General features: G+C 37.8%; 1 protein-coding gene across 1 annotated transcript in view; it reads right to left on the bottom strand.

Annotated features, from left to right (window-relative positions):
• The window catches only part of FBXL13 (F-box and leucine rich repeat protein 13), a 193,375-nt gene that overhangs the window by 115,853 nt on the left and 52,487 nt on the right, over positions 1-25,035 (bottom strand). The window contains exon 8 of the mRNA XM_037057044.1: positions 921-1,016. Coding sequence (XP_036912939.1) covers positions 921-1,016 — 96 coding nt within the window. The remainder of the gene's footprint in view (positions 1-920; positions 1,017-25,035) is intronic.

Here is a 25,035-nt window from a genome sequence, read left to right as displayed (position 1 = left end):
CAATTTCTCTCTAGCATCCTGCGTTAGGCACTGGTAAGTCTAATAGATAAAAAGGAACTTTGTTTCATTCTAAAAATAATATTCAATTTATTTCTTCCATTTAAATTAAAGACTAGTAATAATGTATCTCTTAAAATAACATTACATTATTATCTTATCCTTCAGGCTTGTGCCTGCACAAGTGTACCTACTCTTGATGGCCACATAGCCAGGAGCAGGAAAGGTCTTCACTATTACGTTTGCCTTGAAGTAGTTCACTCTCCTTTATGAACTAAAATTAAGTCATGCATTGCATAAAGACCTTTCAGTCAACAATGAACCTCATAATAATGAAGATTGTTAAATAAGACTATAATGGAGCTAAAAATTTCCTGTCACCTAGTTAAGTTGTAGCCATTGTAACATTGTAGCGCAACATATTACTCACTTGTTTGCAATGATTGTGGTGTAAACAAACCACTGTACTGCCAGTTTTAAGTATAGCACATACAATTATGCACATAATATTTGATAATAAATTACTGTGTTACTGGTTTAGGTACTTACTATAATACCATTATTTTAGTGTGTACTCTTTCTATTTATAAAAAAACAACTGTAAAACAGTACACCATGTTACGCCAACAACAGTCTCATACATCTCTTGTTTACCATATCTTAACCGCATCATTTTCTGTTGTGCTTGACTACTCTCATGTTGTTCTTTACAGTAACACACTGTACAGGCTTGTAGCCAAGGAGCAACAGACCATACTGTGTAGCCTAGGTGTGTAGTAGGCCATACCATCTAGGTTTGTGTGAGTGCACTCTGTGATATTCACACAATGACAAAGTCCCCTAACGGTGCATTTCTCCCAGCACATCCCCATTGCAAAGCAGTGCATGCAGTAAAGATGCAGCTCCAGGTGGTGACTACTCACATGGTTCCACAATGAGCCTGTTTGTGTCATTGACATCCAGGAGTGACAAACTTGACCACATATGACCACATCCCTTAAATTGAGGTAGAAGAAAATCTAAACACAAAGAGAAATAGATAAAATTTTGAAAATATGAATTTTGATATAACTCTTCCATTTACCTTTTGCTATTAATGATAATGTAATTCATATATTTTAGAAGCAGGAATTTAGTGCTGGGAATTTATCTGAAGATAAGCATTTTAACTAAAGTGCCATAACTTATCTGTTGGAATAATGTGATCTTTTTAATAGACCCATTGCAGAGGATGGTGAGAAAGACAGACAGATTTATTTTCTAAATGAAAGTAGAATCCTAGAAAATTAGTGATTTCTAAATAGTAACTGGTATACAGAAGGCACTCAATAATAGTTTGCTGAACTGAACTGGATTTTTTCCTAAAATTATAGGATCCCTGGAAAAGATCAATAAACCCCCCTTGGCTTCTATTTTTGGAAAAAAATAAACTAGAAAAATCTGGAAATCCTCTTGATATAAAATATCATTATGTATTAAATATTTAAAAATATTTCTTTACATTTTTAAAATTCAGCTTTATTGAGGTATAGTTGGCATACAAAATTTTAAGATATTTAAAGTATACATCATGATTTGATATACACATATATTGCAAAAGGATCCCCCCCAATTAACTCATTCGTCACTTCACATATTTATCTTTGTATGTGTATGAGAAAGATAACATTTAAGTTCTAGTCTCTTAGCAAATTTCAATATTACACAGTGCTATCAACTACAGTTGCCATGTTTTACACCAGATGCTCAGATCATATTCATCTTATAGCTGAAGGTTTGTATCTTCTTAGCAACCTCTCTCTATTCCTCCACCCCCAAACCCCATACTTAGAGAGTATGTTTGCTCTCTAAAACAAACATATTTTTGTTAAATCATTTTTATTGTTATTCTATTACAATTGTCCCAATTTTTCCCCCTTTGCCCTCCTTCACCCAACAAGCTAGTCAGTGAAAGATGAATACCATGTGATCTCACCTATAAGACGTATTTTTAAAAAAATAACACATTTTTCAAGAAAGTAAGGAAAACATCCAGGGCCCCAATCTTTGTAAACCCAGACTCAGAATAGCATATACAGGCTGCAGTTGCTGGGATAGGGAAGCAGTAGGGATGATTGCTGCTTTCCATAACAAATAAGTTCAGGTTTTATGGGCCATGCAGGGGCAGAAAAAGCCCCCAGGCTTGTACAAAGCTGGAAGTCATAACTGAGTTTGGGCAGGGGGCAGAGGGAGGAAGAGGGAGATAGATCCAGGATTATGAGAGACATTAAAAAAATAACACGTACTTATTGGCAACAAATAAATATCTTGTCTTCAATCTAAAAAAATTTCCCAAAGAATTTATAATCAAACCAGCTATCCTGAATTTTTAAGGGACTTGAATTTTTAATTATTTAGAAGATTCACTTTGAATTTATTACCATTATAAATGGATTTGCTACATTAACATGCAAAGAATTTCCAAGTTGGTAGGAACTATGGGACATTTGGCAGAAATGAATACCACTCTCTCTAAAGAGACATATCCTCAAACCAACCCTTGTAGGATTTCCACAGATTAAGCCCCAACAAAATAAGGACTCAATAAAAGTTATAAAACACATGAAGGAAAAAATGCAACTATATTCAACAACAGAAAAAATAATAACTTTATTAATAAAATTGTCAGGTAGTAATTAAATAGAATTAAGGTGATAAAGGAATAAAAAGAAAATTAAATTCTTGAGAAAAGCTGTTGTTGAAGAAGGACTGGGCAGATTTATAAAGGAACCAAATAAAATTTGTGAGAATTAAAAATATAATTATTAAAGTTAAAAAACTCAATGTTTACATTATATAGTAGTTGAAAGCTAGCTGATAAGAGAATTAGCAAACTGAAATACATATTGAAAGAAATTACAGATGATAAGGCATAGACAGAGAAAGAGATGGAATGTGCAGAGGAGGTTAAGAGACACATTTTATAACATGAAAAGGTCCAACATTCTATATATCTTCATAGAATGTCCAGAAGTAGAGAACGAAGGAAATAAAATCAGAGCAAAATTCAAAAACACCACAGGTAAAAATGTTCCAGGACTGATGAAAAGCAATAATTCTCAGTTTCAAGAAGTACAAAAAGCCCTGGCTGGTGTAGTTCAATGGATTGAGCGTGGGCCTGAAAACCAAAGTGTTGCTGGTTCGGTTCCCAGTCAGGGCACATGCCTGGGTTGTGGGCCAGGTCCCCAGCTGGGGGGTTTGTGAGAGGCAACCACACATTAATGTTTCTCTCCCTCTCTTTTTCTTGCCTTCCCCCCTCTCTCTAAGTAAATAAATAAAATAGAAATAAAAAAAGAAGTAGTACAAAAAATCCCAAATGGGAAGCTCAAAAGACACCATGGCATTATAGTGGAATTTAGTGGAATTGCAAAAGGGCAAAATCAAAGGAAAATCTTAAATGCAACCAGACATAGCTTGTTTACTAAAGAATGTCACTTAGCAACCACAGAAGACAGAATGCAGAATCCTTATCAATCTCAGATACCACATGCAAGGAAATTATAACTCAAGGATCAACATTAAGTAAAGACACTTTAAGACAATGATTGAGAGAGTTAGCCTCCACAGACTCCTCACAAAAGAGCTTCTCAGGACATTGGAATCAGAAGAAAGGAGTCAGATGGAAATAGTAATGATGGACAAAGGAACTAATAAGTATAAGGATTAAGCCATTAACCTTATACAAAAGTTTAGTGATGACAACCAAGGTGGGGTACAAAACAAGGTGGAACAAACACTAACATTCTAAAACTAGAAAGAGTTTTCTTAATTCTGGTAATTATTCCAGAAGAATAATTCACTTACTTTAAGCTTTAGTAAGGTAAATGCTCATGCTAAAAATATTTAACAGAAATCACAGAAATAATAGAAATAGAATGTATACCTTCTAAAACATGAGGATAAGGAGGTAGATTTTAAAATTCAATAAATAAAGGTAAGAAAGAAGAAAAACAAGCATATAAAAAGGGGGATAAATAGTATAAAATGAAATGAGAAAAAGAAATTCAAGTATATACAGTAACAGTAAATTTAGCAAAATTCACTGCTTAGAAGGCAAAGATTATCCTTAATAATGCTTTTGCTTTACTGCTTTTCCCTCTAATATTATTATAGCTGTTATGTCTCATGTGTGTTTTCTTGTTCAGTATAGTATTTTAGGTGGGTTTTTATAGTTTATTTGGTGAAGAGAATCACTGTTACAGAACAGAGATAGGGTCCTGCTGCCTGTTGCCCATAAATTCTAGAGGTAGAAGTTTAGTGAAAAAGGAATGGCAGGCTTCTGTCCCGGAGTGCACTCCCTCTAGCACACCCAGAGAAAAACCCCACCACACTTTGCCAGATTAGTTCAAGGCTGTGCCCAGAGTTCCTTCTTCCATTTCACGACACTGTCCTTGGGGGAAACGTGGGTGGCTGCAGAACGACCATCCAGGCAACTTAGCAGTCCAGCTTCAGGCACCTTTCTGGAGTTTGGTGGTGGACAGCCTGCACCACCACACGACCACCTCATTGCCACCTCCACTGCTCCCGGTTCCCAGGGCCCAAGTTCACTGCCAGACTGTGCAGTCTCCAGAGCCCACCCACCCAGGAACAATCTGGCCTCCGACAGGGCATGAGAGGGAGAGGTAAAGGGACCAGACCCTCTCTACCCTCTGTTTAAATTTCCCCTCCTAAAATTCCATGCACTCCGGAAGTGGTCAGCACTCCAGACAATCCTGTAAGGTTAGACAGGCATGTTGGTACCTTCCCGTTGCTGCCATGTTAACCGCTAGGTACACATGTCCTTCAATTGGGAACTGGAAGGTGTGCTAAGAAGGTTTTTCCCTCATCAACCACAGTCGCCAGCTTGCGGCGTCTCACCTGGTAGTGTGGAAGTGCTGTCCCACTGCGTTTTGCTAGCTCAGTTGCCGGGGCAATGTAATGCTGCCTCTCTGGTTTATTTAACCTTTACCTGGGAAGCAGCATCTCCCATGGCCAGGCAGGCCACCCCTCCCCTCTCACCAGTGATACTGGTAGATGCCCTTGTACATAATAGTTAAAGAAAACAATTCGAACAAGTCACTGCATGTATATAATAATTATAAATGTGTAAGCATCTAATAACATAGCCATGAAGATACAAGGAGAAATTTAAAAATTCACAGTCATGATGAAAGCTTATATCAAAGTTGATAAATTAATGTGAGGAAATAAATCTCCCCTGGATTTCTCAGTACTATAAAAAGCTCTAGCTTCTGGAGACACGGAAATCTATTATGATATACGCTTTGTCCTTATTTCCTCTACAAACATTTTACTTCCCACATATTATGGGGATTAGACCTGTAGCCATTGCATAATTAATGTCTCTGATCCAAAAGGATAATAAAATTTCTCAGGTCACCCCAAGAAGATCAAATGGTTATAGTGTGGACTATACCTGGGTCAAGTTCCCAAGGTATCAGAAAGTCCCCCAAAATTTACTTTTCAAAGAGAAATGTCTTCCAAGACTTTGGAGATATCTGTAGGTCATAAAAACTGGAGGAGAGATAATTCGTTGAGGGGTTCTGGCCAAGAAGCAGGCATAGGTAGAAACTCTTCCCTTTCTCGCACAACCAAAAAGAGAATGACAACCAATATAAAATCAGTGAACAACCGGAAGTGCCAGAAAATCAAAGTGCATGGAACTCTGACAACCAAGGAATTAAAGGAACAGTCAAACAGACCAACCAGACGGGTAAGACAGGCAGACGGAGAGAACCCATGGCAAGGCAGCGGACCATGCGGGCAGAGCTGGCTGAATGGGAAACTGAGACTCAGAGCTGACTGTGGACTATGGTGGGGTTGCCACAGTGGGAGAAACTCCCAGTTTCACACAAGAGTTCATTGGAAAGTGGGGCTAGAGCAGAGTAGGTGAGTTGATTGTTCCCTCTCTGGCCCCTCCCCACAGGCAGCCCCCCAGTGCAGCAAGGAAGGTTGCACTGCCTGGGTGAATACATAAGACCCAGCCACCTTACAACTTATCAGGTGCACCAAGACAGAAATAGGGTCCAAATGAAAGAACAGAGCAAAACTGCAGAAAGAGAGCTAAGAGATAAGGAAATAGCCAACCTATCTGCTGGAGAATTTAAAGCTCTGATAATCAAAATGCTCACAGAACTGATTGAGCTTGGTCAAAAAATGAAAGAACAAATGAAGAATACCCAAAGTGAAATAAAGCAAAATAATCAGGGAACCAACAGTGACAGTAAAATGACAACAACAGTATAATGACAACAAACTCACAACTATCAACAAATGAATCTAAAAAAAAGAAAAACAATGAAAACAAAAACTAAGCAAACAACTAGAACAGGAGCAGAATCAGAGAAATGGACATCACATGGAGGGTTTTCAATGGGGAGGGGAGACTAGGGGAGAAGTCACAGGGAATAAAAAGCATAATTGGTAGGCATAAAATAAATGGGGAGAGGTCAAAAATGGCATAGAAAAGAGAGAACTCAAAGAACTTATATGTACAACCCATGGACATGAACTAAGTGGGGGGAATGCTGGAGGGTTGGGGGGTACAGGGTGGAGGGGCAATAAAGGGGGAAAAATTGGGAAAACTGTAATAGCATAATCAATAAAATATACTTAAAAAAAACTGGAAGAGACACTGGAGGTTAATCTGGGCCCTGCTGGGGGGTCCTGCCTCCCTCTTTCACATTTAAGGAGCCATGCGATTGAAGACCCACCCAGATTACTAAAAATAGTCTCACCATCTCAACACCTTTAACTTAATCATGCCCACAAAGACTTTTTTTTTGCCACCTAAAGTAACATGCAGGTTCTGAGGATCAGGGCATGGATATCTTTGGCGGCGGCCAGGTGGAGGGTGGGGTGGGCAAGTGACTATTATTCAAGCTACCACACTCTGTAAGGAAATAATAAACACTAAATTTAAAGAGCGATTACACCTGAAGGAGGGAAGAGACTGCCATCGGGAGACTTTAACTGTGTTAATTAGGATTTAGTTCTTAAATAGGTGGTGATTACACATGTTCATTATATGTTTCTTTGCAGGCCTTAAATACTTTATTTTAGTAACCTCACTTTTGAATAAACTAAGAATAAATTTAATTATATTGAAAGATTGGTACACTGAAAACTAAAAAGCATTACTGACAGAAATTAAAGAAGACCTATAAACAGATATACCATGTCCATGCATTGGAAGATATAAAAACAATTAAAAAAGGAGAATTGAATCAGAATTTGAAATATATCTATGAATAAATAAATACACACCAAACAAACACGAGACCAGAGAGTTTTACAAGAGTACTATGCCAATTTTCCAAAGAATAGATTATACTAACAAGAAAAATATTAAGATGTCAATACCACCCAAAATGATCTACAGATTCAATACAATCCCTATTAAAATTTCAATGCATTTTTTTCCAGGAATTGAGAAGTCAATCCTCAAATTCACATGGAATTAGTAGGTGGCTCAAATAGCAAAAACAATTTGAAAAAGGAAAACAAAGTTAGAGGACTCACACTTTCCATTCTTAAAAACTTACTACAAAGCTACAGTATGATGTTTTCAAGGGATAAATAAATAGACAAATGTGGCAGCATTGAGAATCCATAAATAAATCTGTACATCTATGGTCAACTGTTTTTTGACAAGTATGCCAAGACTGTTCAATGAGGCAAGAACAGTCTCTTCGACAAAGGGTACTGGAACAACTATGTATTCTAATTCAAAAGAATGGATTTGGACCCCTACCTCACACCACATGCAAAGTTAATTCAAAATGGATCAACAGCCTAAATTTAAAAGCTAAAAACCATAAAACTCTTAGAAGAAAACTTAGGGTAAGTTTTCATGACCTTGGGTTTGGCAACAGATTCTTAGATATGACACAAAAAGCATGAGCAACAAATGAACAAATTAATTAGATTTCATCAAAATTTAAAACTTTTGTGCATCAAAGATTTTTATCAAAACAAGTAAAAACTTCACCTTTTGTTGATATGTACTACAAAGGGGGAAATATGTCACTAATTAAGTCAGTCATTGAAATGGCTAAGAAATATTGGAAAGGTTTGAGAGTAAGTCAGATGGTCTGAAAACTGTACTTGCACAGTCTTTGTCTAGTATTTTTAAGAGAGAGGAAGTGCTATGACAAAACCTACCCCCAGAGAGGTATAAGAGCCACCTAGAAGAAAAGTTCCAGCACAGAACCACAGTAGAAGCACAGGGTCAAATTTATGAGGGTGTAAGAGATACAAGAAAAAATGACTTGTATAAGAGTTGCCTAAGAACAATTTAGAGAAAGAGGGAGGCAGGAAGCAGCCCTAAGGGCTTCAAACTAATAGAACTAATTAAGACTAATGTGAATGATTATGAGAGTATCTCTAAGTATCTCCAACACAGAGGAAGTAGACAGGAGGAAAACTAAAAGCACAGCTGTTCTGGGTGGACTGAGGCTTTTTTCCTGGGCCTTTATTCCAGAATCACCACTACTCCTTAGAATGTTACTAGCTTAGTTTCCTAAAGCTGCTGTAACAAATTACCACAAAATGGCTGGCTTAAAACAACAGAATAGGTTCTCTCACAGTTCTTAAGTCTTGAAGTGTGAGATCACAGTGTTGGCTGCGCCATCCTCCTTCTAAAGGCTCTAGGACAGTATCCTGGTCTCTTCCTAGCTTTTGGTGGTTGCCAGCATTCCTTTGCTTGTAGCTACTTCATTCCAATCTCTGTCTCTGTTATCATGTGGCCTTCATTCCTCCTGTGTGTGCCTGAATATCCCTCTCTTATAAAAACATCAGTTATTGGATTTAGGACCCACCCTAATCCAGGGTGACCCCATTTTAGCTAATTGCAGCTGCAAAAATTCTTTTTCCAAATGAGGTCACATTCTGCAGTCCTGGTTGGACATGAATTTGGGGAAGATACTATTCAACCCAAAATAGCTACCAAACTCCTCTGAGTTTGTTTCATCAGCAGAATGGTGCTCTTTGATGAGATAATTTCTCAAGGCCTCTTTCATAACTAAAAGTTTGTAATTACTATTGTGACCCATGGTCAGTTAAAATCAGACTCCTGATTGCATTGTCATTCTGCTTAAGGTGAGCATCTTTACAGAAAAGGGAACCATGACAATGGGAAATTTGTACATATGGGAGGTGATGGATAGAACAGAACTGATTTAAAATATTAGGAAATTGGGAACGTGATTTCTCATTTTAGGAGAAGGTAGTTACAGGTAAGGAAAGGAAAAAACTGAAATGAACCTTGTGTATTAGATTGGAATTGGGGTATTGGTGGGAAACCATAGTTTCACATTATTTAACTAGATAAATAGGTAAGGCTAAGGGTGGGAACCCCTCTGCCCTTGAAGTTCATGGAAAGTGGATTCCTGAACCACATCAAGGTTTTGCTAGCAAGAAAGAGAGAAGGGATTAACTTCTCTCTTTCTTGGAGGGAAGTAATGAACATCTTCCCACTGCCCAATAGATTATCAAAGTAGGGAGCAAATGCCCTGGGGTCCAGGACAGAACTCACATTGATATTTGCTTAATATCTTGCTTTCACCAACTCTGATTTCATGAGTTAAACTCACTAAGCCGTATTATTTCTAGATTACTAACTCTAGACCAGTGGTCAACAAACTTCTGAAAATGGCCAGATAGTAAATATTTTATACTTTGTGTACAAAGAGGCAAAGTCCTCAACTCTTTGAGCAAATGGTTCACAAAACAGTGAATAATTATTCATTATTATTTTTAACATTTTAAAATTATTATTTGTAACATTTTTTTACATTTGAAAATGTAAGAACTATTCTTAGTTTAAGGTCCATACAAAAACAGGAGGGGGCCTATTTGTCCCACAGGTCATAGTCTGCCATCCTGCTATAGACCACCCCGATCCCCAGCACACCCATGACAGCATGGTGGCTCTTATGACACTTAACCTTCTAGATCAATGGCGTCTGCAAGATCCCTTGAGGCAAGCCAAATGGGTAACATACTTATTTCTTGTTATTTCTGTCCTGAGGGCCACCCATTCTCTGAAATGCTCATTGCATCAAAACCAATAGAGCCAAATTCAGAAACAAGAAATGGAAATTCCCCAAAGATCCTTTTGGCAATACTGCATTTGCACCAAAAGAACTAATTTTCACAACTCCCAGAGATTAAAAATAGAGTTTTGTTAGAATTTGAATGTATTTAAACTTTCGCTGGAAGCAACCTAAGTGCCCATCATTAAATGAGTGGATAAGAAAACTATGGTACACTGACATGATGGAATACTATGCAGCAAAAAGAAGGAAGGAGCTTCTATCCTTTGTGACAGCATGGATGGAACTGGAGAGCAATATACTAAGTGAAATAAGCCAAGTGGTGAAAGACAGATACCACATGATCTCACCTATAAGTGGCATGTAATCAACAAAACAAATAAGCAAGCAAAATATAACTACAGACATTGAAATAAAGAACAAACTGACAGTAACCAAAGGGGGGCAGGGAGAGCAATAATGGGGGAAAAAAGAAGGGCCTTCAAGAAACATGTATTAAAGGACACATGGACAAAGCCAAAGGGAGTAGGGTTGGTTCAAGGGTTTGAGGGAGGGATGGGTGGAGTGGGAGGGTGTGGTGGAGGAAAATGGAGACAACTGTACATGAACAACAATAAAAATATAAAAAAATAAATATTCATTAATAATTTAAGTCACTGTTAGGCAGCTTGGACATAAGTATTTTTAAATGTCAGAGTAAACCTCTCAGGGCCATTCCACAATTGACTGTCCACAGTGGGAGTGTTTAATGTTGGTTTAGTATTGGTTTAGTCATGTTTAGCATTGGTATATTCATCACAAATATTATTGCTAACATCAACTCTATCTACACTATACAAATCAGAAAACTGAATATCAGAAAGATTAAATTATACTCTACAAATCACACAGTGTATTCATAAGCCCAGGCTCCTCCAATAAAATACCATAGACTAGGTTTCTTAAACATCATATATTTGTTGCTCACAGTTCTGGAGGCTGAAAAATTTAATATCAATGTACTGGCAGATTTAGTTCTTAGTGAGTGTTCTCTTCCTGGCTTGCAGAGAACTGTCTTTTTACTGTGTCCTCACATGACACAGATAGAAAGCTTTTGTATCTATCTATTCTTCTTCTGAGGTCACTAATCCCATATGGGGCTTCACCCTGAAGACCCTACTGCCTCACACCATCTCATTGGTTTTTCAATGAGATGGCTTCAACACATGAATTTTGGTGGGGGCACAAACATTCATTCCATAACACATAGTTATGCAGAGCTGGGATTCACACTCTAGTTTTCTACATTTAGAATTTGTTTTCCTCCACAATTTCCACAGAAACTTTACTCCACTGTAGAAGGATACATTGCTCCTGCTTGACTCACATCCTACCTAGAATAGAATGAATTTATTTATTTATGAAAAACCTTTCAGTATAAAATTCAGTTCTCAGCATATGAACTCCATTTTGGACATTTTACCCAAATACTCATATTTTTTAGGCATTTTCCAATAAAAAACTACTTGACAAGTAATGATGATTTCCTTCACTTTTGCAGACAAATTCTCCTAAGAAATATTCATGTCAAAATCCTGCAAACACCCATTTACTTGCCAAGGCAAAATATGTTCAAAAGTAAACCTCAGTTGTTTAATGAAGTCATTCCCTTCACCTAAGATCAAAACAAGACCTCAACCAGTGAAAAGTTCTGTTCTTTGTTTAAATAAATCATTCCTTTTTATATAACATCTAATTTGAAAAATATAACAACACTTTCATTTCCAAACACTTGGAGAAAAATTTAACCACATTCCATTTAAATAGAATTCCCAAGAGTAAAATGCTTAGTAAAAATAATTGAACAGTCTGTGTCCATGTCTAAATTGCATGTTCCACTTAAACAATCTCCACAAGTTTTAAATATTGATACAACACATGGACTATTAGCAATTAATTATCTTGTTCTGCCTATCCAATGTAAGATGTTCTATAGACAATAATTTTATTGTAATGTGGTATTTCTGATGCATAGAATGGTAGATATTAAAAAAATTCACCTAATGTGAGCTTCTTCTCATGTATATAGAATCTTAAGAAAAAAATAATTGCTGTCCAACTGTTTTACTCTGTATTTTCTTCTATTTCTACCTAATTTAAATTTATTCTCAAAGAAAGCATGTCACCTAGAATATAATATTTTTTTAAAAAGTTATACAGTGTTTCCCAATGGCATTAAAAGTCAAATATTGTTTTAGATATAAAGTTGCTTATGCATCTGATTTGTGGTGTATAGTCCAGCATTTAAGCATTAGACCCTAGAAACATATAGACTAATATTTCCATAAGTATTATTTAGTATATTTTAAAATAATGGTGTTAGGAGATCTGGACAGCTACATGCAAGAAAATGAAACTAGATCACAAACTTACACCATACACAAAAATAAATTCAAGATGGATAAAAGACTTAAATATAAGTCATGATGCCATAAAAGTCCTAGAGAGGAACATAGTCAGGAAAATCAGATATCTACATAGCAATATTTTCACTGATATGTCCCTTAGAGCAAGGGACATAAAGAAAAAAATAAACAAATGGGACTTCATCAAAATAAAAAGCTTCAGCATGGTTAAAGAAAATCGCAATAAAATGAAAAGAGAACCAATCATATGGGAAAACATATTTGTAAAAGATACCTTGGGCAAAGGTTTGATCTCCAAAATATATATAAAGAACTCACATGACTCCACTCCAGGAAGACAAACAATCCAATTTAAAAAATGGGCAAAGGACCTAAACAGACACTTTTCCAAGGAGGACATACAGAAGGCTCAGAGACATATGAAAAGATGCTCAGCATCACTAGCCATCAGAGAGATGTAAATTAAAACCACAGTGAGATACCACTTCACATCAGTCAGAATGACCATCATAAATAAATCAACAAACAACAAGTGTTGGAAAGGTTGTGGAGAAAAGGGAATGCTAGTGCACTGTTGGTGGGAATGTGGACTACTACAGCCACTGTGGAAAACAGTATGAAATTTTCTCAAAAAACTAAAAAATGGAACTGCCTTTTGACCCAGCCATACCACTGTTGGGATTATATCCTAAGAATCCTGAAACACCAAGTCAAAAGAACCTATGCACCCTAATATTCATAGCAGCACAATCTATAATAGCCAAGTGCTGGAAGCAGCCTAAGTGCCCATCAGTAAATGAATGGATCAAAAAACTGTGGTACATTTACACAATGGTATACTACACAGCAGAAAAAGAAACAAAGAAAGAAGGAGCTCTTTTCCTTTGCGACAGCATAGATGGAACTGGAAAACATTATGCTAAGTGAAACAAGCCAGGCAGTGAAAGAGAAATACCATATGATCTTACTGTAAGTGGAACCCAATCAACAAAACAAACATGCAAACAAAATATAACCAGAGACACTGAAATAAAGAACAATCTGACAGTAACCAGAGAGGAGGGGGGAGAGGGATAATAGAAGAAGGGCCATCAAGGAACACATATAAAGGACACACAGACAAAGTCAAAGAGGGTAGGTTTGAAAGTAGGAGGTGGGGATGGGGGTGGATGAGGGGCATGATGTGGTAAACATGGAGACAACTGTACTTGAACAGCAATAGAAGAAAAAAGGAAATGATTATATAGTCAAATAAGTTTGGAAATTCCTGATCAAAACAAAGTAAAACATCATGAAAACATTTAAGCATCTAGAGAAAGAAATTAATAACAAGCACCTATGAATTAAATTGAACAAGTGTTACCCTTTTCGTAACTAAAGTCAAGAAGTTTTTCCTTAGGGCTTTATTTTATCCCTAGGAAGACAGTGATGTTAACCATTTACTGAGACCTCATTTTTGTTTTTGTTTTAGCTTTTGTTTTGTTTTTTAAGGAAAAGTCTCCATTCTCCCAGCTTCTAAAATTCCACATTACCCATCCTGGTTTTTCTCTGCTTACCTATTCTTTGTTCTCTTCTCTCTCCATGTGTCCTTGTATTAGTCCCCCTCCCCCCCCCAAAAGAACCAAAAAGAGGTATGTAGATATAGATTTACAGGTATTTACTATATATTATTTATTTGTTTGTTTGTTTTTTTACTATAAGAAGTTCGCTCCCCCAATTATCAAGGCTGAGAAGTCCAAGACCTGCAATCAGCAAGCTGGAGAGCCGAGAGAGCCAATAGTGTTGTTCCAGTGTGAGTCTCAGGGCCTGAGAACAAGCAAAGGCAATGGTATAAATTCCAGGCTAATTCCAGTCAGAAGACAGGTGAACATTAGATGTTCCAGCTCAGAGATAGTCAGGTAGAGAGAATTCTTTCTCACTCAGCCCTTTGTTCTTTGGGGGCTTTTAGTGGACTGGATGATGCCTGTCCATCAAGGATAGCCATCTGCTTACTCAGTCTACTGATTCAAAAGTTAATCTCACCCAGAAACATCACCACAAACACACCCAGAAATAATGCTTAATGAAATATCTGGGCACCTGATGGCCCATTCAAGTTGAAACATAAACTTAATTTTGCAGTGCCTAGTTAGCTTGCCTGCTTTTTTCAAATCACGGGTATTCCCCAAGACTTACTCCTTGGCACCAGCAATTTTTTTGAAATATCTCTCCTTCAAAGAATCTGTTCATTCTTAGGGTTTACATAATATTTTATTTGTTACAACTACTTAATCAAAAAATTTTTGAAAAAAGTTTTCAATTTTATTTTTAATTACAGTTTACATTCAATATTATTTTGTATTAGTTTCAAGTGTACAGAATAGTGGTTACAAAATCACATACTTTACAAAATGCTCCCCTTTTTATTTCTAGTACCCACTGGCACCATGCAAAGTTATCACAATATCATTGACTACTTTCCCTTTGTATTTCTTAATCCCTCTACCTTTTTCGTCTCCTCCTCACTGGCAACCATCAGTCTATTCTCTGTGTCTATGAGTCTGTTTGTATTTTGTGTTTTTTTTGTATTGCTCTTCATATTCCACATATAAATCTGGGCACCTGATGCCCATTGCAACTTTTCCCCCATTTTACTTCTTCTCCTTTGATACTGAAGTACCCAATGAGTCCCTTGAGTCTCCTAATAACATGTGTTTAGAACTCTGCATCTGATAGATTGCTTATCGCCATGTTGTTTAGTTTTTTTTTCACATATAAGTGAAATTGCATGGTATTTGTCTTTCTCTGACTGGGTTATTTCATTTAGCATAATACCCTCTACCTCTACCCATGCTGTCATCAGGGGTTATATTTCATTCCTTTTAATGGCTAGGTAATATTCTATTGTATATATGTGCCTCTGCTTTTTTTTTAATCCATTTGTCAACTGATAGGCACTTGGGTTGCTCCATAGCTTGGCCATTGTAAATAATGATTCAGTTAATATTTGAGTGCACATATTCTTTCTTTTTTAAAAGAAATCTCTTATTTTAATATATTTATTGATTATGCTATTACAATGGTTCCAATTTCCCACCTTGCTCCCCACCACCTGGTAACTCCCATTTCCTCCAACAATCCTCCCCTCCCCCACACTTAGTTCACGTCAATGGATCATGCATATGGGTTCTTTGGCTACTCCATTTCTGACTCTGTTCTTAATATTCCCCTGTCTATTCTGTACTTACCATTTTGTACTTCTTAATCCTTGCACCTTTTCCCCCATTTTTTCCCTCTCCCTTCCAACTAATAATCCTCCGAATGATCTCCATATATTTTATTCTGTTTCTGTCCTGCCCATTTGCTTAGTTTGGTTTTTAGATTCAATAGTTGATAGTTGTGAATTTATTGCCATTTTAATGTTCATAGTTTTGATCTTCTTTTTCCTAAATAAGTTCCTTTAACATTTCATATAATAAGGGCTTGGTGATGATGAACTCCTTTGGCTTTAACTTGGGAAGCACTTTATCTGCTCTTTGATTCTAAATGATAGCTTTGCTGGGTAGAGTAATCTTGGTTGTAGGTCCTTACTTTTCATCACTTTGAATACTTCTTGCCAGTCCCTTCAAGCCTGCAGTTTCTTTTGAGAAATCAGCTGATAGTCTTATGGGAACTCCTTTGTAGGTAACTATCTGCTTTTCTCTTGCTGCTTTTAAGATTCTCTCTTTATCTGTAACCTTTGGCATTTTAATTATGATGTGTCTTGGTGTGGTCCTCTTTGTGTCCATCTTGTTTGGGACTACCTGTGCTTCCTGAACTTGTACGTCTATTCACCAAATTAGGGAAGTTTTCTTTCATTATTTTTTCAAATAAGTTTTCAATTTCTTGCTCTTTTTCTTCTCATTTTGGCACCCATATGATTTCAATGTTGATACCTTTGAAGATATCCCAGAGGCTCTTTAGCATATCCTTGTTTTTTTAGATTCATTTTTCTTCTTGCTATTCTGAATAAATGTTTTTTCTTTCTTATGTTCCAAATCATTGATTTGATTCTCAACTTCATCCACTCCACTGTTGACTCCCTGTAAATTTTTATATATTTCACTTAGTGTAAATTTCATTTCTGTCTGGGTCTTTTTTATAAGTTCTTTGGCTACTCCATTTCTGATTCTGTTCTTAACATTCCCCTGTCTTTCCTGTACCTACCATTTTGTACTTCTTAATTCTTGCAACTTTTCCCCCATTTTTCTTCTTCTACTTTGATATTGTAGTACCCAATGAGTCCCTTGAGTCTCCTAATAACATGTGTTTAGAACTCTGCATCTGATAGATTGCTTATCACCATGTTGTTTATTTTTTTTTCTGGAGTTTTGATCTGTTCTCTCATATGGTCCATGTTTCTTTGTTTCCTCATTTTGGCAGCCTCCCTGTGTTTGTTTCTATGTGTTAGGTAGAGCCACTTTGATTCCCTGTCTTAGTAGTGTGGCCTATTGGAGAAAAGTGCACCTGTGAGTTGGATGGTGTGGAAACTGAGGTAATCACCAGGGTGGGGCGACCTCAGTGAATCAGGTTGCTGGAGTCTCTAATATGGTGTTCCTGCTCTGTGGCTTTGTGGGGGGGAGGACTCAGAAAAAAGGACATGGCCATTTTCTGGCCTCTGGAGCTTTGTCAAGAAGGAAGCTGTCCCCTGGCACTCACCCTGGTACCAGACACTTTAGTTTCTCCACATATACTCTGGTGTCCTTCCATCTGCTGCTCTGGTGCAAGAGCCCAAAGGTAGTGAGTCTGCTAAAATCCTAACTCCACTGCAGGCCCTTAAAGAGGAGACACCTCAGTATTCACAGTTTCTTTCACTGCTCAAGTCCCACTGGTTTTTATAGCCAGAAGTTACAGAGACTTATCTTTCTGGCACTGGAACCCTGGGCTGGGTGGTCTTATGGGGGCTGAGATTCCTTGCTCCCAAGGTATCCCTCCTAGTTTTTTTTCTACCACATGTTGGTGTGGTACCACCTATTCTATATCTCTGCAGCTCTGCCCCTTGTACCCATCTGGATGAATGTGACTTGTTTAATTCCCTGGTTGACAGACTTACATACGGCTCAATTTTCTGACAATTCTGGGTGATAGATGTTTGGTAGTTTAGTTGTAATTTTTGCTGTGGTTGTGCAAGGAGGCAAGCTGTGTTTTCCTACACCTCATCTTGACAGTAGTATGGGGTGCATACATTCTTTTGAATTAGTATTTTGGTTTTCTTCATATATATACCCAGAGGTAGAATTGCTGTATCATAAGGGAGTCACAGTCTTATATCTTTTTTTAAAATTTTTTTACATTTATTTAATTATTTTTTAAGTACAGTATTCTGTCTATTACTCCCTACACTCTTATATCTTTAGGAAACTCCACTCAGGTTACCATAGAGTCTGCATCCATCTGCATTCCTACCAACAGTGCACAAGGGTTCACTTCTCTCCACATTCTTGCCAACACTTGTTTGATTTTTTGATGATAGCCATTCTGACAGGTGTGAGGTGGTGTCTCATTGTGATTTTAATTTGCATTTCTCTGATTAGTGATGTTGAGCATTTTTTCATATAATCATGTTCCTTTTTTTTCTTTCTTCTTAAAACAATCCCTTTAACATTTCTTGTAATACTTGTTTGGTGATAATAAACTCCTTTAGCTTTTACTTGTCTGGGAAGCTCTTTATTTCTTCTGCAATTTTTAAACAAATTTTATTTATATATTTTTAGTGAGAAGGGAAGGGAGGAAGAAAGACTGGGAGAGAAACATTGATGTGAGAGAGAAGCATTAATTGATTGCCTCTTGAATGTGCCCCACTTGGGGACCAACCCCACAACCCAAACCTGTGCTCTGATCAGGAATCGAACCAGCAACCTTTTGCTTTGCAGGACAACACTCAACCAACTGAGCCACACTGGTCAGTGCTCTCCCTCAGTTTTAAATAGTAGCCTTGCTGGGTAGAGTAGTCTTGGTTCTATGTCCTTGCTTTTGATCAGCTACCTTGGGGTAGCTGTTTTTCTTATGCTGCTTTTAAGATCCTCTCTTTGTCTTTAACCTTTTCCATGTTAATTATGATGAGTCTTGGTGTCAGCTGGTTGGGGTTCACCTTGTTTGGGACTCTCTGCATGTCCTGGACTTGTGCTTTTTTCTTTCCCCAGGTTACACAAGGTTTCAGCCATTTCTTCAAATAGGTTCTCAATTCCTTGCTTTCTCTCTTCTCCTTATGGTACCCCTATGATGCAGATGCTGTAATGCTTTATGTTGTCCCAGAGATCCCTTAAATGATCCTCATTTTTTTAATTGTTTTTTTCTTTTTTGCTCTTCTGATTTGGTGTTTTTTGCTATGCTGTCTTCCAAATTGCTTCAAATTGGTGATTCTATCCTGTGCTTCATCTAGCCAGCTGTGGATTCCTTCTAGTGTATTCTTTATTTCAGATATTGTATTGTGACTAGTTCTTTTTTATGGTTTCTCTGTCCTTTTTTGTGTTTACTCTCTCTTTGTTTAAGTTCTCACTGTGTTTATCCACTTTCCCCTAAGTTCCTTGAGCATCCTTATAATTACTTTTTGAAGTCTGTCTCTAGCAGATTGCTTGCCTCCATTTCATTTAGTTTTTTTTTTCTAGGGATTTCTCCTTCTCTTTCTTTTGGGACATGTTTTTTTCTCTCTCTACTTTGGCTGCCTGTTTGTATTTGCTTCTGTTTAAGTGTTTAAGTAGAACTGTTGTGCTTTCCAGTCTTGATATGGTGGCCTATTATAGTAGGTATCCTGTGGACTCTGTGGTGCAGTTTCCCTGATCATCTGAGCTTGGTACTCCAGGAATAGCCTTTGCATGCATTATATGAGCCCTCCTGTTAGAGTTGAGTTTTGATTCCTGTTGGCCTATATGTGGGTTGGGTTGACCCTTTTGCTGGTTCACTGTGAGCATTGACCCTGACCACAGTGAATGAGCTGCTATGTGGGGGCTGATGCCACAAAGCAGAATTCAAACCACCAGGGTCTGGTGTCTGCTGATATCTCCCATGAGTGTGCCACTCATGGAGTTAATTGGGTCATTTTCTAAATCCCACCAACAGGTATGTTGGTTTGGGGATCTTTTGGGTGGGACTCCAGTGCAAGTCAATGCCAGGCACTATCAGTGACTGGACTGGGCTACCTGTTTGAAGCTAAAAAACAACCCACAGATTGTGGCTGCCTCTGCAGGGCCTGAGAGTACATGGGAGGGGGCAACCTACACATCAAGGCTGTTTCCATGAGCGCTGAACATGGGGGTGAATCAGCAGAAGGCCCAAGGCAGCTCCCTGTTAGGCCTAGTCCCTGAATGAGCCTCTGGTGGTATGTGAGTTACACGAGGTAAATTCTCAGAGTCACCAGGTAGAGGTGAATGGTGTTCTCTAGATTGATACATATTCAAACTCAGTGCCACTGCTGGGTCTGAGACAACTCAGCAAATGTCTCAGGGTACACCATGGCCAGCTACCACCTACCAGGTGCCTGCAGACCTTTGTGATAAGGTGTGGTCTCATGGAGTCATCTGCTGGTCTCATGGCCAGCAGAATTCATTAGGCCCTAACCTACCAAGATTTGGCAGTTGGAAGGGAAAGCTTTTTACAGGAATGGTAGTGCCGATCAGGCCTTCAGTAAAAAATGGCCTCCATCCTAGATCTACACAACACAGTCTCTCCCTAAGTCTGCCCAAACCTCCTCAAGAGTCTTCCAAGAGATCCAGCACCATGAGCCCAGGCTGGCCAGAGCCACCTGACAATTTTGCAGAGCACAAACTTAGTAGGTTGGGGTACCTCCCATGCAGGATGGCAGCACTTCTCTAGCACATGATGGGGAAGGAAAATGGTCCCCGCTCCTGGGCCACACAACTCATCTCTGATACCCTCTTGAGTGTGCCCTCAAGAGCCCTTGAAGAAACTACACCACAGACCCAGGCAGCTGACTCCTCCACATGGTGTGAGCTCAGTAGGGTGTGCTGACAGAGTCAGGTGGATGGGGCTAGTGCATTTCTCCAGGCTGATACAGTATGGAGGGGAGTGCTCAACTTAGGAAAGATGGCATAGGAAAGTTGGTTATTGGGGTTGATTGTTCTATAATTTAGCTCTAATTCCAGTTTGAACCGGAGAGGAAGTGTGTGCTTCTACCTACTCTGCCACTATCTTGGATTCCTCCACACTCAAAATTTTTAACACTGCACTTTCAATAACAAGGGAAAGAAGGTTATGTGACAGTAGGAAGGAGATTTATGTTTATTGTGAACTTCCTTTGTGCTAGGCATTTAATTTTAAATCCCGTGACAACCCTGTTATTTGTCCATTATTATCCTAGTTTCAAGATGGAGGAACCTAACTCCACACCATTTTCCAGTTTCACCTGGATCCAGGTCGCTACATACAATACAGGATTCCCAGTTCAATTTGAGTTTTACGTAAATGATAAATCCTTAGTATAAGTACCTGCAAATTAATACCAACATCACAGAATGATGGCTGAAAGCCTGACTGTGATTGCCAAGATCTAGTGAGAGTATAGAGAAGAAGGAGAATGCCAAGGTCAGCATCCAGACGTGCCTTCAGAGAGCTTGGGAGTGAGAGTAAGAAACGTATCAGGAATGCAGAGAAATAATTCCCCAAGGAACACTTCAAGAAAGAAACATTGTCAAACGCTACAGAAAGAACAAGGAAAATGAGAGGTGACCATAGGTAATTAGATTTGTTGATTTAGAAATTCCTAGAATCTTACTGAGACCAAGATTGTAGTGGAAGGGCTGAAAGGAAAACATAATTTGCCATTCATCCAACATTTAATGAACATCTAGGGGTTATGAATTCAAAGCATGTAAGATACTGCTCTTGTACTCAAGGAAGTTGTAGCCCAAAGAAAAAGCAGAGAATAGACAATTATAAGAGAAAGCAAGAAGTGCTTCAGGGATAACTAACATATGCAGGGTGGCACTAATCAAAACCAGGGGATAGGACAGAAAATCAAAGGTAGCCTTAGCCTTTCTGGAAAAGCTAACATCTGAGCTCTTCCTAAACAGAAAGGAGAATAAGGGGACCTATACAGAGAGTTTGGAGAGAGTTCCTTGCATTTCAGTAATAAAGAGTAACTCTGCATGGCTAGCCTGAAGGATTCCTGTGGGGTAATGGTAGAGAATGAAGGGGAGAGGAATTACAACATGAAGGACCCTATGAGACATGTTAAAGCTAACGGGGATAAAGGAGAGATTTTAAGCAGGAAAGTGACATGAATAAATGTGACTTTAGGAAGATAGCTCTCGGCAGGAAAATGAAAAATTAGTTGGGAGGTCAAGGTCAAAAGTAGGCGCTGAAAGACACAATGAAGCAATTTTGATAACAATGTCACTGATAGGAAATGAGCTCCAGAGAAAATGTAGAAGAGAAAATGAGAGAGATTACAAGTTAAAAAAGAAAAGAATATGCTGTGGGGGGCAGAGGAAAAAAGTCAAAGATTATTTCCAAATCTTAGCTAGGTCAGTCAAGTTGAAGAAAATGGTGTTCATTTAGAAACAGGGCAGAGAAGGAAGAGTGAGAAAAAGGAAATGATGAGTTCTATTTTGGAAATGATGAATTGGCTTGTGCCTTTGGAACACACATGTAGAAACTGTTTAAAAGCAGCCCCTGAGGGTCTCAGTTGGCAGGTAGGAGATAGTATCAGGATGTCTGAGAACACACATAGGAGCAAAAATAGAATATGAACTCAAGAGATTATGAGGGTTGAGAAATGTCTTAAAGTAATGGAGGAGTAGAATACACTTATAGACATGAGGAAATAAATCAACAGAAAGAAAGAAATTAAAGATGATGGGGCCAGAGGAGGCACAGGGAAGGAAAGAGCAGAGGGAGCAGCTCTTTCCTAATCAATTTTATCTTGTGTAATATTGCAATAAAAGGAGAGTTGTCTTCTGAACATAAAACACAAACTCTTCAGTTAATTGGTAAATTCCTTTGATGCAGATCCCAAGCCATCTAGAACAGATGGTAAACTGCTAAAATGAATTAGGCTCAACCAACCATTTCAATGGAACATTATATGGTATGGAAAGAAAAACATGTGGCAAGACAGGAAGCATGAGTCAAGAATAAGTGGTGAGTGATGTGAGTCATGCACTTAAGATAAATAAAGAACCTGGCTTTGCTTCTGACTTTATGACTTCTGAGCTTCTCACCCATCTAGTTGCCCAGGCTTAATGCTGTCCTATAGGTCTCTTCACTCACCCTGTCACTCTACAGACTGCTGGTTCCAGAATTCAACTTTGGTTCTCACATGAGCCTTTTCCTTTACATTCCCACTGATGCTATTCTAGTGCTCATTCTTAGAGAAGTTCATTCTTAGAGAAGACCTCTTCTGCCTCCAGGCAGACCTAACCCCTTCAAACCAAACATGGTAGGGGTAGGAGAGAGAAGACAGGGGAAGGATAAAGGGAACAGCCTGACTCCTGCGTGTGCACTGAAGGCCTCAACAATATAGCCCCATCTCATCATTCCAATTTCATATCTTGCTATTCCCAGCATAAATTCTCCATTCTAGTGAAACTGACCTACTCAACCACCCTTAAATATTTCTCCCATTTTTCTAGTTTTATTTTTCTTTCAGTTCTTCAACAAATATTCCACAGAGAGAAGGCTTCCCTAATAGCACTGTCTAGCACACCCCAGCAACTTTTTTAAAATTGAGATATAATTAACGTTTAACATTATATTAGTTTCAAGTATACAACAGAGTGATTCAATTTTCATATATATTGCAAAATGATTACCACAATAAGTCTAGCTAACATCCATCACCAAACATAGTTGCAAGTATTCTTTTCCTTTTGTTGAGAATTCTTATGCTCTACTCTTAGCAACTTTCCAAATTACAATACACTATTATTAACTATCATCATCATGCCACATATTATATCCCCATGACTTATTTATTTTTTTATAACTAGCAGTTCATACCTCTTGACACCCTTCACCAGTTTTGCCTACTCTTCGACTCACCCCTCCCCAGCCTCTGGCAACTACCAACCTATTTTCCGTTTACCTGTGAATAGGTTTTTTGTCTTTGTTTAGATTCCATGTATGAGTGAGATCATACAGTATTTGTCCTTCTCTGACTTATTTTACTTAGCATAATGCTCTAAAGATCTGTTTATACTGTTGCCAGTGGTGAGATTTCCTTCTTTTTATGGGTGAAGAACATTCCACTGTATGTCTATACCACATAATTTTTATCCATTCATCCATTAATGGGCATTTCATTGGAATGTCCATTAATAGCCAAGTCTTCCAAATCTTGGGTATTGTAAATAATGCTGCAGTGAACATTGGGGTGCATATATCTTTCTGATTTAGTGTTTTCATTTCATTCAGATGACTATCCAGAAGTGGAATTGCTGGACTGTATGATAACTCTATTTTTAATTTTTTGAGGAGCCTCCATGCTGTTTTCCATAGTGGCTACACCAATTTACATTCTCACCAACAATGCACAGGGTTTCCCTCTTCCTCATTCTCACCAACACTTATTTGGGTGTTTTTTATAATAATCATTCTGACAGGTGTGAGGTGATATCTCATTGTGGTTTTGATTGCATTTCCTTGAAGTTGAGTAACTTTTTATGTGTCTGTTGGCTCTCTGTCTATCTTCTTTGGAAATTTTTCTGTTCAGATCCTTTCCCCATTTTTAAATTGCATTGTTCTTGATTTTTTACTATTGAGTTATAAGTTATTTGTATATTTTAAATACTCACCTCTTATCAGATATGATTTGAAAATATTTTCTCCCATTTGGTATATTGTCTTTTCATTTTATTTGTTTGTTTGTTTATTTATTTATTTATTTATTTGCTGTACACATGCTTTTTAGTTTTATCTAGTCCTGCTTTTCTGTTATTGATTTTCAAAATACTTTAATTAAGTATATTAACTTCTGAGAATTAAAAGAAAAATAAAAAGCTCATTTTCCATGGGACAGCCAAGAAATTTAAATAGTACAAAAGATTTCTTTGTTGATCAAGGAACTCCTTGTTTATTTTGGCTTTTTAAAATTTTTGCCTTTTCTTTGCTGCTGCTTTTGGTAAAGGCATTCATCCTTTAACCTGACTTATTTTCTTCAGAGTATTTAATTCTACATGACACGCTCTTGTATATTTGTTTATCTGGTTACTATCTGATTCTTTGTACTAAAATACAAGCCCCATGAGAGCAAGGCTATTTCTCTAATCTACTGCTATTTCCTCAATACCTAAAACAGAGCCTTGCACATTATAGGCATGCAATATAGTAGTTAAATAAATGAAATACAATCTTGACTGAGTGCCTGCTTGTGCCAATTTCTTAGATGCTGAGAATCAAGAAGTAGTTAAAACAGGTGTAATTCCTGAACCCGAAAAGCATACAATTTATGGGTTGTAGACAAAAAACAAGATGTTGTTAAAATGAAAAATTGCTATGAAGAAAAAGAACAAGGCAATATAGCAGGCATTAAATTTATATTGGGCACTTTGATGGGTGACATTTAA

The sequence above is a fragment of the Sturnira hondurensis genome, unplaced genomic scaffold (assembly GCF_014824575.4).
Source record: "Sturnira hondurensis isolate 20B ecotype Veracruz unplaced genomic scaffold, ASM1482457v3 Scaffold0009314, whole genome shotgun sequence".
Lineage (NCBI taxonomy): Eukaryota > Metazoa > Chordata > Mammalia > Chiroptera > Phyllostomidae > Sturnira > Sturnira hondurensis.
The sequence above is the reverse complement of the archived record's forward strand: the minus strand, read 5'-3'. Positions and strand labels throughout refer to the sequence as shown.